This window comes from Typopeltis vanoorti, chromosome 16 (assembly GCF_054136105.1).
Source record: "Typopeltis vanoorti isolate ZY-2024b chromosome 16, IOZ_Tvanoo_1.0, whole genome shotgun sequence".
NCBI lineage: Eukaryota > Metazoa > Arthropoda > Arachnida > Uropygi > Thelyphonidae > Typopeltis > Typopeltis vanoorti.
In genome coordinates this window covers 39,559,656-39,572,379 of record NC_143564.1, presented here as the reverse complement: position 1 = coordinate 39,572,379, position 12,724 = coordinate 39,559,656, and the positions used below count along the sequence as shown (strand labels likewise).

The following is a 12,724-nucleotide window of genomic DNA, read 5'->3' as shown; positions in this document are numbered from 1 at the left end:
TTTGAGGAGTGTAGCAATCTTTTTTGAAACTGTCCCAGCATAAGGAATGGCAAATTTGTAATGTGTTTCCTCAGATTGTTGTTGTGGGGGGTTGCAGAAAAGTATCTTATGGATCAGTTTTTTTGTATAACCATTGTCTACCTTAATTAAAAAAACAAATGGATGGGCATATCAGCCTTGCAGTTTATCACAAACCAACTAACACAGGTCAATATTTGCATTTCACATCTTCGCACCACATTTCTCAAAAACTGAGCATCGTACACATGCTCAAAAGATTGGTAATTATTATTAATAAATAGATAATTATTATTATTACACATATCTCAGGAGTCTGATGACTCATCACAGAAGCCCACTTTGACTCTCAACCAATTCTACTCTCACTCATCATTCTCCAAGCAAAAGAACTAGTCTTTATGCCCAGTTAACCACACACTCTTATTCAATTTCCAGGGATAATCCCTTGTTCTTTCTCCTCAGTAATGCAATGAAAAATTTATTTATCAATTCCATAAAACTTTCAGTAAGTTATGCTTATCACATTGCCTCTTTTTCACCTAGTGATCAATTTCTGTAACCTACAAATTTTCAATCCTCATGAAATCTATCTTCATTCCATAGACCTACCACCATTTCAGTCAGCTGCCTCTGGATCCTCCACTTCCTCCCCAAGAAACCCAGATTGTGATCACATCTGTAGACAGTAGTCAGTAGGCCATAACAAGGATTTATGAAGAAGTATAACAGCCTTATCTCTGCTTGTGAGTGTGCTTATCAATAACGAGATAATCCTAAGTGCTATTTTAGTCACCTCTGCAAAATGCCCTCTGAATTCCATCTTCCTATCCACCAGCACCCCTGAAATCCCTTATCTTATCAATTTTCAGAAATTAAGTTCCCTCAGTGTGGTAACAGTTGGTAATCTTTTCATCCTGAAATGCATTACCTTACACATTAAACTAACACAACCTTTCTCCTTTGCCCACACTATCTATTTAACACCTTCATTAACTATTGTTCTACCCATAGTTTTGCATCATCAGCAAATAACTGAATATTTTGCCACTGATCATTTCCTATTTTCATTACTGTACAAATTAAACAACAGTAGCTCAAATACAGAGCCCTGAAGCAGAGCATTAATTATCCATCTTCTCTTGAACTCTACTCCATAAACTACATACTCTGATGTCTGTCCATCAGCCCTCCTCTTAGCCATATCACCAGATTCACATCCAATCAGACAAGCTTAGGTGTTGAACGTTATAACTTATTTTAACAATATTAAGAACACCAAATGAACTATTTTATTAAAAAGAAGATGTTTATTGACTTGCTTATATTTTGTTGAATTTCAAATCAGCATCTTAAGAGCACAAAGCAGCATGTTATAGTTTATACACTAAAATGAGTAAGTGAAACAGTTCAAATTGTAACAGACAAAAGATCTGAAGTCCTAATCTGTGACTGACTTCAAGTAGACAGAAAGATCTGTTAACATCTGCCTTGAAGAACATAACAAAAATACATTTGCTACCATTATTATGGCAAGTCAGGACTGGCAGGCCACACTTTGGACACCCTTTCACACATGATTAGATGGAAGAAATTCAGTGTGCTATTTAGAAGTCATTATAGATCAGAAAGATTATTTTTGGAGTCAGCCATAGCTATGACGAATTCTCCTAACCTGAACAAGTATGGTTGCATTAATTTTCCAAAAATTTAGGAGACTTATTTTAAGATGTATTCTTATATAGCTATAATACTTCTTTTTTTTTTTTACATTAGAGGGTGCCCAATTAGGAGTTTAGATATTTTGTTTGTTACAATTTGAATTGTTTCACTTACTCATTGTAGCATATAAACTATAAACATGCTACTTTGTGCTCTTAAGATGCTGATTTGAAATTCAGCAAAATATACACCAGTTAATAAACATATTTTTTTTTATAAAATACACCCAATTCTCTTTTTACTCTGCTTTGTTTTACACGGTTTAGAAAACAAAAACAATTCTATTTTTCCACTGTATATTTTGATTCAACACGGTTCAAATGATGCTTATTTTTAAAATTTCTATTTGAATCCAGTTCTGTTAAAAAGGGTATTTTCATTAAATTATCATTTCCTAGTATGGTACATATGTACTTAAACTTAAATTTTGGGGACCCCCCCACCCCCAATGTTTTAAATATCAGGGATTAGTCTATGCAACAGAATGTACACAAATGCCAAGTGGAACTTATATAGCAAAATCACAAAAAAAAAAAGTGTTGGTGGCTTTAAAGCAGCTAAGGATCACGTGACTATTATTTTGCAGCAGTGCTTCAGGAGATCATATACGAGTATTAAAACCATTACTCATTAATCAGTCCCTAAGACTGTGGGCATGAAAGGTGTGGATTTTAACACATTATCAGTGGAAGGCAAATAAAAAAGGTTGGGTTACAAAAGAAATTTTTAATGAATGGTTCCATCAATGTTTTGTTCCAAAAGTTAAATGCTATTTGATGGGAAAAAAAATCTGGACTTTATAAAGTTTTATTGATTATAGACAATGCCTGTCCATCCTGTTTTAGCACATCTGAATGTGGAATTTTGTTTTCTACCACCTAATACAACATCCTTAATACAACAACTAGACCAACTGTGATTGCTACCTTCAAAACTTACTACATAAGAAGAACATTCGAAAACATTTTGGATAAACTAGATAAGGATAATTTACTCACAGTTGTTGATGTGAGGAAGAAATTTTCGATTTTGGATTGCATCAAACTTACTAAGTTGGCATTATCAGAGTTGAAATCATCAACTTTAAATGAATGCTGGAAAGCTACCTAACCAGAATGTGTGAAAAAGAAAAACCCTGTACCTTTGCATACCAATATCATCAGATTAGAATATCCAGTTGGCAGAGAAGGATTTGATGATTTTTTGTCTGCAGATATTGAAGAATTGATGGTTGACAATGCTGTTAGTGATGACGAAATAATAGAAGCTGTCCTTGAGAATCGCGATTAAAAAAAAAAAGTGATGGTGATGAAGAGATTCCACTTACTGCAGGATTAATTAAAGAAGGGATTCAAATGGCTAGTAAAATTGCAAAGTCATTTTCTTATACATGATCCAAATACCGAACGAGCAGAACAGTTTAAACGTGAACTAAAGTCATGTATGGTAGGATATGAAGAATTATAACAGGATTTCAACAATTAATTACAGAGTTATTTACTAGTCAAAACAGGATTTCAACAATTAATTACAGAGTTAGTGATAAAAAAAATTAAAAAAAAAAATCAACCTTCAGAATTATTGGATTTAGTTCCTTTTAACTGAAGAAAATGTTTCACCATTGCAGTATGAACAGGACAGCCAAAGTGTTTCAAGTGTTGGAAGTGATTTAATTCCAGTCTCACACAAAAGAATGCGGCTACTGTCAGAAAGTGACAGTGAATAAAATTTAACTAATAACCATATGCACGGGTGTATTTGGACATTTTCGAATTCCTGTTTTATTAGTGGCACACTATTTTCTTTAAGAAATGCATATATACATACATACTGTTTGAAAATAACTTATTGTTCATATCGGGTTTTCACATCTGGAACCATTCTATTTTTTCATATGCACTGTATCCTTTTTTTTACACGGTTTTCATTTACACAATTTTTTCTGGAACCAATCTACCGTGTAAATGGAGAATTGGGTGTTTGTTTGGTGTTGTTAATACAGTTAAAATAAGTTATGAACATAGATATAATTTCTGGGAAAATTCCCAGAACCCTCTCCCTGGCCCCCCTTTTCCCATAAACCCTTCCCCCCCCAAAAAAAAAACAAATTTCTATTTTCATCCTCCTCCTTCACTCTTCCCCCTCCTCAAAAAAAGCACCCTTAAAAATAATAATATATGTATATATTGTATAAAAAAACCCGAGGTTTTTTTCAAATTAATTCTCCCACATTGCCTCAACCCCCTCCCACTTTTTCCAAAACTCCCCTCCCCTTTTAACACCCTAAAGCAGAAGTGTGCACATCGCAGAAAGAAGACAGCCAACAACATCCAAAAAAAAAGGTATGTATGAATTTTCTTCCTCTATTACTCTGCATATATTTGTCTTTTATTCTTGAGTAAAAAGCCAATGCCATTAAAAAAGAGGCACTCCTAAATGAAAGCAGGCAAAATAGCTGTAAAAATAAAATATTATGAACAGGTTCATATCCATTCCCATCTGGTGTAATTTACATAAAAGATCCATGTGGTATTCCGTTAAATGCCTTTGCGAAGTCCAATAATATCATCTTGTAGCCATTCCTTTTATTCAATTGCTATAACTTTATTCCTTCACAAAACCATGCTATTCCCCCCCTTCCACACACATCAAAGTATAGTATCTATCCCTTAGCAACCCAATCAAGCCATTCCTAAATTTTTCTCTTGTAACCAACTTCTCCCATATCATGATTATCAACACTCCTGAGATGCTAATGGTTCATAATCTGTCATCTTGTCTTGAAGCCTCCTTTATTAAATAGAATGGTTTTCCCCCTTCTTCCACTCTCAATGGAACCTACTAGAACTTAAATAATTAAATAATCTGGTCAGAGACACAGCTAATTTCCTGGCACATTCTCATAATACACAAGTTGATATCCCATTTAGTTCCACAGCTATATTCAAGTTTGTGTGAGATTCCGTAATATTCTAAGTACATCTATTTCATCTACCTCTATTTCCATATTAGTCCATATCACATCTGTTACTGCAATAGCTCCACCTAGATGACATGCTGCTACAGAGTCATCAATCCGTAATTCAATTATTTCATCTACTTGGGTCACCTTTCTATAATTAGTTCAAAGTTACCCCGCAACAGTTATTCTTCCTTTACTTGGCATACTGTAAAAGAACTTTGGAATTTTCTTGGCTCACTTGGCTAATTTCCTCTGAATGTGCCCTCCTTACCATGCTGATATCTTTCTTTCTTGGGCTTTGTATTACTCATGAGCTTGCTGATGATCTTTCTCTTTAAATTCCTTCTAAAACCTTTTCTTTTTTTGCACCAACTGTTTAATGTTGCTCATCCATTTAATTCCAACCTGATTTATCCTCATGAATAGAGATGTGGTCAGATACTATTTCCAAAGTCATACTAACATCATTCCTTGCAGTTTCTTATGCAATGGTAGTACTGCTCCAAGCAGTCTCCTTTGTCATTATAAGCTTCACAATTCCACACTCCTCCTTAATTGAAAATTCCATACATTTAGCCACCTCCCAGGTCAGGGACTGCATGATCATTCTCCCTCAATTAGAAACAATGTAGCGATCTTAGTTATAGACAAATCCTTTAATGCAATCATGAGGATACCCCTGTAACACTCCTTCAGATGCTGCCTCAGGTAATTATTTCTTAGTAGCTGAGTAAGTTCTATTCTTTTCACCCAAATATCCTTTTCTCCTTCCAATTTATATCCTTATACTTGAAGTCCCTCATACCGAGTGCAAGGCAAATAATTTACTCATGCTGCACTCATTGAGCTTGTTTACAGATGCACACCAGATAGATCTTCCTCTGCATCCCCTAATAACTGATTATATATTTTGTTGTGTTGATCTACCTTAAATGGACTCAAATGCATTACCTTTTGCTTCTTGACCTCCTGCTGACTCCTACTTTTTGCTGCGATCAGTAATACGTATCCACCCCCAGCCTGTTCACTCAATTCACTCTGAAAATACTTATATCTCTCACATTCTATCCCAATAACTATATTATCATCTGTCAGCCATGTCTTGCTAATGCCAATAATTTTTGGCAAAGTAGGACTAACTAATGCCAAAAACTCTTCCCACTTATTCCAGATGCTTCTTGCATCAGTATACATAAACTGCATGAGTTTTTTTTTGGTTCCACAACCATCCTTACACTTTGTATTGACTGTCCCATTCAAATTCACTAGGGTACTATATTTACATAAAAGATCCATGTGGTATTCTGTCAAATGCCTTTGTGAAGTCCAATAGTATCATCTTGCAGCTATTCCTTTTATTCAATTGCTATAACTTTATTCTTTCACAAAACCATTTTTTGGTCATTTTCACACACACACACACACACACACTTCAGTAGTGTCTGTGCATCAGTAATGGATGTTTACCTGCATCCTCCCCTATGAAAAAAGGAGGATGCATTTTATAAAACAGAAATATATCTAAAGTAATGATCATAGACAACACACACATTTTTTTTTAAATTAAACAAACCATTATTATATAAGAGAACATCCACATCTTACCTGTGTGCTTTCAATTTCATGTTCCAGTTTATTAAGAAGTTTCTGCTTTTCTATGACCACATTTTTCTGTTCTTGTCTAGCTTTATCAAGCCTATGGAATAATATGAACAAATAATTATATTAAAATAAAAAATATGAAATTATATTTTAAGCTTTGTTTTAAAAAATGATTTATTAACAATTTATACTTTCAAGTTTTTTTTTTATATATATGCATCCCATCCATGAAAGATTGAGAACTATTATACATTAGTACAATGAGTGAGCTAAATCCAACAGTCTGAATTAAATTTTAATAACACATGTAGTTGGAAGTACCTGTCATCCAGGTTTGAATCCTGTCATGGATGTTTGTGATTGTCTTTAGGCCAAAGATGATTTTCATTGACAAGTGTGAGACCACCACTCCATTTACTAGAATCCTGAAGTGGATTGAAAAAAAAAAAAAAAAAACCTCCATGTTTGGTCTCTATAGCAGAGTTTCTTGATTATGTAAAAATAAATAAATTTTTTTTAAAAATAATGAAAATTAAAAATCCTTAGTCCACCTATGGTACTGACAGAGTATAAGTTTACAACCTTCTCTGTGTACGTGTGTGTGTGTAGTAAATTATACTTGACAAGAAATTACCTAAATGTAAGGAAACATGCTTTGCACATGAAATATCTTTATGACTAGGCTACTTGTATATAGGCTAATGAATTCACCTCAATTGCTTAGTATCTCATACTGCAAAGCACTTCCTTTTGAGCATGAATAATGCTAAGCATTAAGGGAGAGTCACTACCCAGACTGGTTTTGACCTTGATTAAGGTGAAAAAAAAAGGGGGGGGTGTTCATCATAGGTCTAGAGTAGTATAGGAATGCAAGAGAGCCTGACAGTATTAGGACAGATGGATAGGAGAGAGAGAAAAAAAAAAAATAGGGGATAGAAAAAACTGGTCATTATGTAGCCAAAGGCTATAATTTTTCCTTTTTAACCAGTCTCATGTAGCTGAATAACCAAAAGACCAATTAAAGCTAAAATCAAGAAATGACTGGAAATGGTTAGCCTTATCTAAGGTAATAACCTCAAGTTGGCCTTCACTGCCTAGAATTGCTCTCCAGTTGACCATAAGACCACAGTGAACTTATAGGGTGAAACTATGTGAAAAACCCCTCATAATAAAACCAGATTCTCTCCCTACTCAATAATGAATAATATGGGTGGTCTACCACACCTACCCAAAAATTTGGTATCTCTTGGAATGGTACTTAATTTTTATAAAAATTGTTGGATTGAACAATAAAATTTGCATAATACAATATTATTGTAAAGAATTGTGTCATATTGCTGTTTTCAAAACCATATTTTTTCCTAACTTTCCATAAATGATATTTTAACTAATTAATTATAAAAAATTCTCTTTCCAAAGCTGACAACTGTATGTGTGTGGGAGGAGGGGGGATTGCAAAAAACTGCTGCATTGTAAGTAATGAATTACCCAAACATATTAGATAATTTGTTCCAAAACATAGGGTACAAATAGAATGCATATTCTACTGTTTCCAATCTGTAACAGATGCCACAGATTGGATCTCCAATGTTAAAGTATCCACATTTGATGCTGTTTACTAGAAGATGACTACATGCATTTTCTACAAGCAAGATCCCTCCTGTTAGGGTATCCTTAGAACTTCAGTAAGTTATTAAACGGAATGTCACTGTTAGTACCCAACTGTGAAAGTTTGCAGCAGAAGAGATTAAAGATTTCTTTATACCAAGTTCTATTGTTATTAAGGAAAGAATGTCAGTGCCAGAATGCCATAGTATTCAGGAACAATTTCAGCTTCTAGGCCATTGTAATCATTTACTCCAAACAGCAGCAGGAGACGAAAACCAAGTAGTACCAGAGAAGGTCTGCATATGTATGATCAGTCTGCAATATTTTATTCATTTTTGAGGCTGTATTGCTTAAATAGCAGAATTTTAATACTGGAAGACTGAAGCCTCCATGATTCTTTGATAGTTGAATAAATTCCTTTTGAACTTACTGATTCAAAAGGAACTAAGTCAACTAGACCAAAAAAAAAAAAAAAAAAAGCACAGATCATCATCAATTTCCTGATACATACCCTCAAGGAGTGTACAGACTACTACTATGACAGTAGTATATGATTAAAGTTACATTATTACTAATCATCAATTCAACAATTTTCCTCCAAATTAGTGTTATACTTGCAATCACTCCAATAGTGAAATCTAATATTTTGGTCTTCTGATGCACTTCTGAGTCAATCCACCAAGATCTTGGTCTTCTTCTGGGTCTTTTCCTGCCATCTTGGCATCAAAAGACCTGTTGTGCTGAACTTTCCTTCCCCCCATTCTGTTTAAGTGACCAGTCCAACTTAGATTAGTCCTGCTCAAACATTATTGAATGCTAAGAATGTCAAGTTCCTTCCTAATATCTTCATTTTTAACATGATTTTGCCATCGATGCCATTTGTTCAGACTTCTAATTTTTCTTAGACCCCTTTTTCTTTGATCAAATGCTTCATTTCTAACCCAACTTTCAGATCCATAACATAAAATTGGTTTGAACTCTGTCTTAAATACTGCTAATTTAGTGTTTTGGCTAATTTCTCTGTTCTTCTATGGTTAGAAGAAAGTGGAGCAATCGTAACAGCCAATTCAGAGGAACAAAGCCCTATAGAAAATTTTCAATACCTATAGAAAAGAGGTACAATACTGAAACAGAGCACCTATGATAAAGTTACTTAAGGGAGTCTGTGAGGGAAGGATTGTCTATTAAACAGATTACCTTCTTCTGAATATCGTCAAGAATTCATAGAGGGCCCCAATTGTGGGAACGATACTGCAAAGTAAGATGGATCTGAAACTTATCGAGTATTAGGAGTTGACAGGAAGAGAAGTAATGTTCAGAACAGAAAAGAACACCAAGTTTTTTAGAGACTAAGGAGGCTATGAGAGTAATATGTTTCTGCCAGGATAAACTGGATGTGACAGTCAACACAAGAAGAGAAAGTTGACCTTGAAAGGAAACTGGAACGTTATCAAAAAATAAGAGAGGATGAAGAAGGATTTTTCTTACAGATAATAAGGCAGGCTTCATTTTTTTGGCATTGAAATTTACTAAGTTGTTTTAATTGCATTTCAGGATGTTGAAGAAGTAATGTTCAAGTTACTGGTTATAGAAAATCTTGAGGCATCTAACATTAGGGTACTGTAGGGTTTATCGAATGATGAAGAGGAATGAGGAGTACTGTCATCAGCAAATCTGTGAATAGGATTTGAACTCAGAAAAAGGAGGTCACTGATGCAATGGAGGAAGAGCATGGGTGAGAGCACAGAACTCTGAGGCACTCGAGCATTGATGGGAAAGTCTGATGAGAAGAAGCCATCCACTATGATACACAATGAACGACCAGTGAGGAAACTAGCAATGCAATCACAGAGTGTAGAAGAGAGACCATAAGATGGCAGTCTGATCAGGAGACCTTGGTGCCAGCAATCAAATGCCTTAGAAATAACGAGAGCAATAACATGAGCTTCTCCAAATCTTTCCATTGTCTGAGTCCAAAAGGTAGGTGAGATTAGCTAGGAGATAGGTCAGCTGTAGAACAAGAATGATGGAATCCATACTGGTGATCAATAACTACCTGATGGGTCTCCAAGTAATGAAGAAGCTGGTTGTTGATAACCTTCTCCATCACTTTTGAAAGTACTGAGGTGAGAGCAATGTGACGATAGTTAGATGGCTGACTTTTGTCTGCCTTTTAGGATACAGGTTGGATATGGACTTGCTTCCATGCTGTTGAATAGATACCCATAGAATATGAAAGTTTATATGGGTGACAGGATGGGTGTCAATTCTGGAGCACATATCTTGGGCACACCAGAGGAATACCATCTTGGACCAGGAGCCTTATTAATATCAAGATTAATGAGGGTTTTTCTGTTGTCCTTTTGGCAAAAGTTCAGAGGAGGCATGCAGTAGACAGTATATGGAAGTGCAGGAGGTGATTTTAAGCAACTACTTAAACCTAAATTAGCACTGATGCAAAAGGTGAGTAACTGTACCAGAGGATATTGTGGTCAGTGATGACTTCATGTTGAACAAGGCCAGATTTTTCAGGTTTATTGTTGTTGTCGATTGGTGTTCTTATAGTCCGTTTCTCAACAGAATGTCCTGTTTATCCAAAGTATGAGCAGCAGCAGAAGCACACACAACGAATCTGGTAAACACCAGGAAAGGAAGGAGGTTCTTAAAGTTAGGCTTGCAAGTGTCCAGAAGGCATTTCAACTTACTTGAGGTGAAGCCATTCTGTAGTATGATGCATTGGATGGTGCTCAGTTCTTGTTGGAGATCCTAAAAAATTGGAGTAGTAATGTGCTCTACTGCAGAAAGTTTTTGAAGATGCTTAATTTTTGAGATGGATGGTGTGCCAAATCTTATTATATGTAGCGATCTGTGAAAGTCAGATATTGTAAGTAGTCCTTTTTTTCCATCCTATTCTTTTTGTTCGAATTGATTGGTGGATGGGTGTAGTATCTCATTCAAAATCAGCAGCCTACTTCTGCCTGGCAAGATGGTGAACACATCATCCACGTAAAGGAAAGTCGAGGTTGTATTGAGGAGAATACTGAGTCTTCAAGATGCTTTATGTAGAAATTGGCAAGTGCAGATGACAAAGGGCTTCCCATAGTAGTTCCTTTGATTTCTCTGTAGAATTTGTTAATGAAGATGAAATAGCCTGCTTGCATAGTCAAACAGTTTGACTATGTCCAAAGGGAACTTCTGATAACCTGGAGAGTGCCAGCTAGAGGTATACTTGCAAATAAGGACTGGATTCAAAACTGACCATGATGTCTGCAGGCTCAAGGGTTAAGTTTTTGTTTTGTTTTTTGTCAGAAATTCTGATGAATTTTTCACAGAGGCTCATGTGTGGCCTGTATGGGAACTTAAAGATGAGCTAGGAACTATGGCTAGGCAATAGGCAATTTTTTAACCACCTGTACAATGGCATTCTGCCATGTGGCTCAGCTTTGAAAACAGGATTAACCTTCTTTGTTCTAGCTTCACTTAGTGATTATGCTGATACACTGATGATGGCCTGTTAATTTCTGCCAAATTATAATGTTCGTTATTCTTTATTCTTGTAAATACATGTTTAATAATTGTTACTGTCACAACTGCCATTAAAAACTTGAGGCAGTATTATGCATCATCCAAAGTCTTCAACTTTGGATGATGCATAATACTAGGGGGATAGAAGTTGAAACACATTGAGTATGGCATTCTGCTCATGAACAGTTCAATTTATTTTTAACTTCCTTATCACAGCAAACTATTTATTAATGTCTTAAGAATAAATATTGAAATTTTTATGTTCTCCCTCCACGGAAGTAGATCAGTTGTCTTTTTTACTTGGTAACAAAGTTAATTATACTTTTCAAGTATAATTAACTTTGTATAAATTACTGTTTAACCCTTTACCCAAATGTAAGCAGACAAAGTTTGTGTGTGAAGTATCGTCACAATACTTGTATATAGAGGCTGATGAGTTCCATCAACTGAAGTATGATGATATGAGAACATATGTATGAACTTTGTTTGCTTATATTAGGATAAAGGATTAAACTAAAATATAATTTCATGTTTCCACAAAAGGGGCTTTGGCAAAAATCAGCAAATATTCTTGCTACAAAGGAATACTTTCCTAGTTGGAGGAAATGCCAACTGCACTCTAGGTAGTAGACATCCTTTCATCCATGGTGAAATACTACCACCTGGCTTGGTCTGAATAACAAAACAAAATAAGCTATACAATTTTAAGTAATGGATCTGAAGATTGGGTTAAAAATAAAACAAGTGATAAAAACCTAGAAACCAAAGACATGAGAGTCCAGTGGAACAAAATGGGATGAGTAGATAGCATGAACAGCAGAGGTTTACAAAAAATTGAAGTTAAAAATTATCATCATTCCAGAACAGAAACAGTCTGATGCTAGCATGACAGTAAAAGAACCAGACGAAGACCAAACTTTAGGTGAATTGATGCAGTTTACAGTATCTCAGAAAACTGAAATTTAATTTCTGACAATAATGGTCAGTGCAAGAGAGAGAGAGAGAGAGAGAGAGAGAGAGAGAGAGAGAGAGAGGAACCGGAGAAACCTGATTGCATCAACTACAGATAGAAGGGTTATTTGGTTTATACAGGGTGTCCCAAAATTCATGCAAGAAGTAATTTTGATAGAAAACACAGGTTTTTAATTAAAAATTGTAATTTCTTATTGATTCATAAAGTATACAGTATAGGATTATGCATGGAATAACATATCGGGTAAATGGCCTCCATGGCTTTGCTGGAACATACGCACTCTTTTGTCGAAATTTTCCATGACTGTTTTGCAT

At 35.1% G+C, this 12,724-nt stretch overlaps 1 protein-coding gene across 3 annotated transcripts in view; it reads right to left on the bottom strand.

Annotated features, from left to right (window-relative positions):
• LOC150097965 (stromal interaction molecule homolog) overlaps positions 1-12,724 on the bottom strand; it is a 279,318-nt gene that overhangs the window by 146,726 nt on the left and 119,868 nt on the right. For all 3 annotated transcript variants that reach the window (XM_090406136.1, XM_090406137.1, XM_090406135.1), the window contains exon 7: positions 6,308-6,398. In XM_090406136.1, the coding sequence (XP_090262262.1) occupies positions 6,308-6,398 (91 nt within the window). The remainder of the gene's footprint in view (positions 1-6,307; positions 6,399-12,724) is intronic.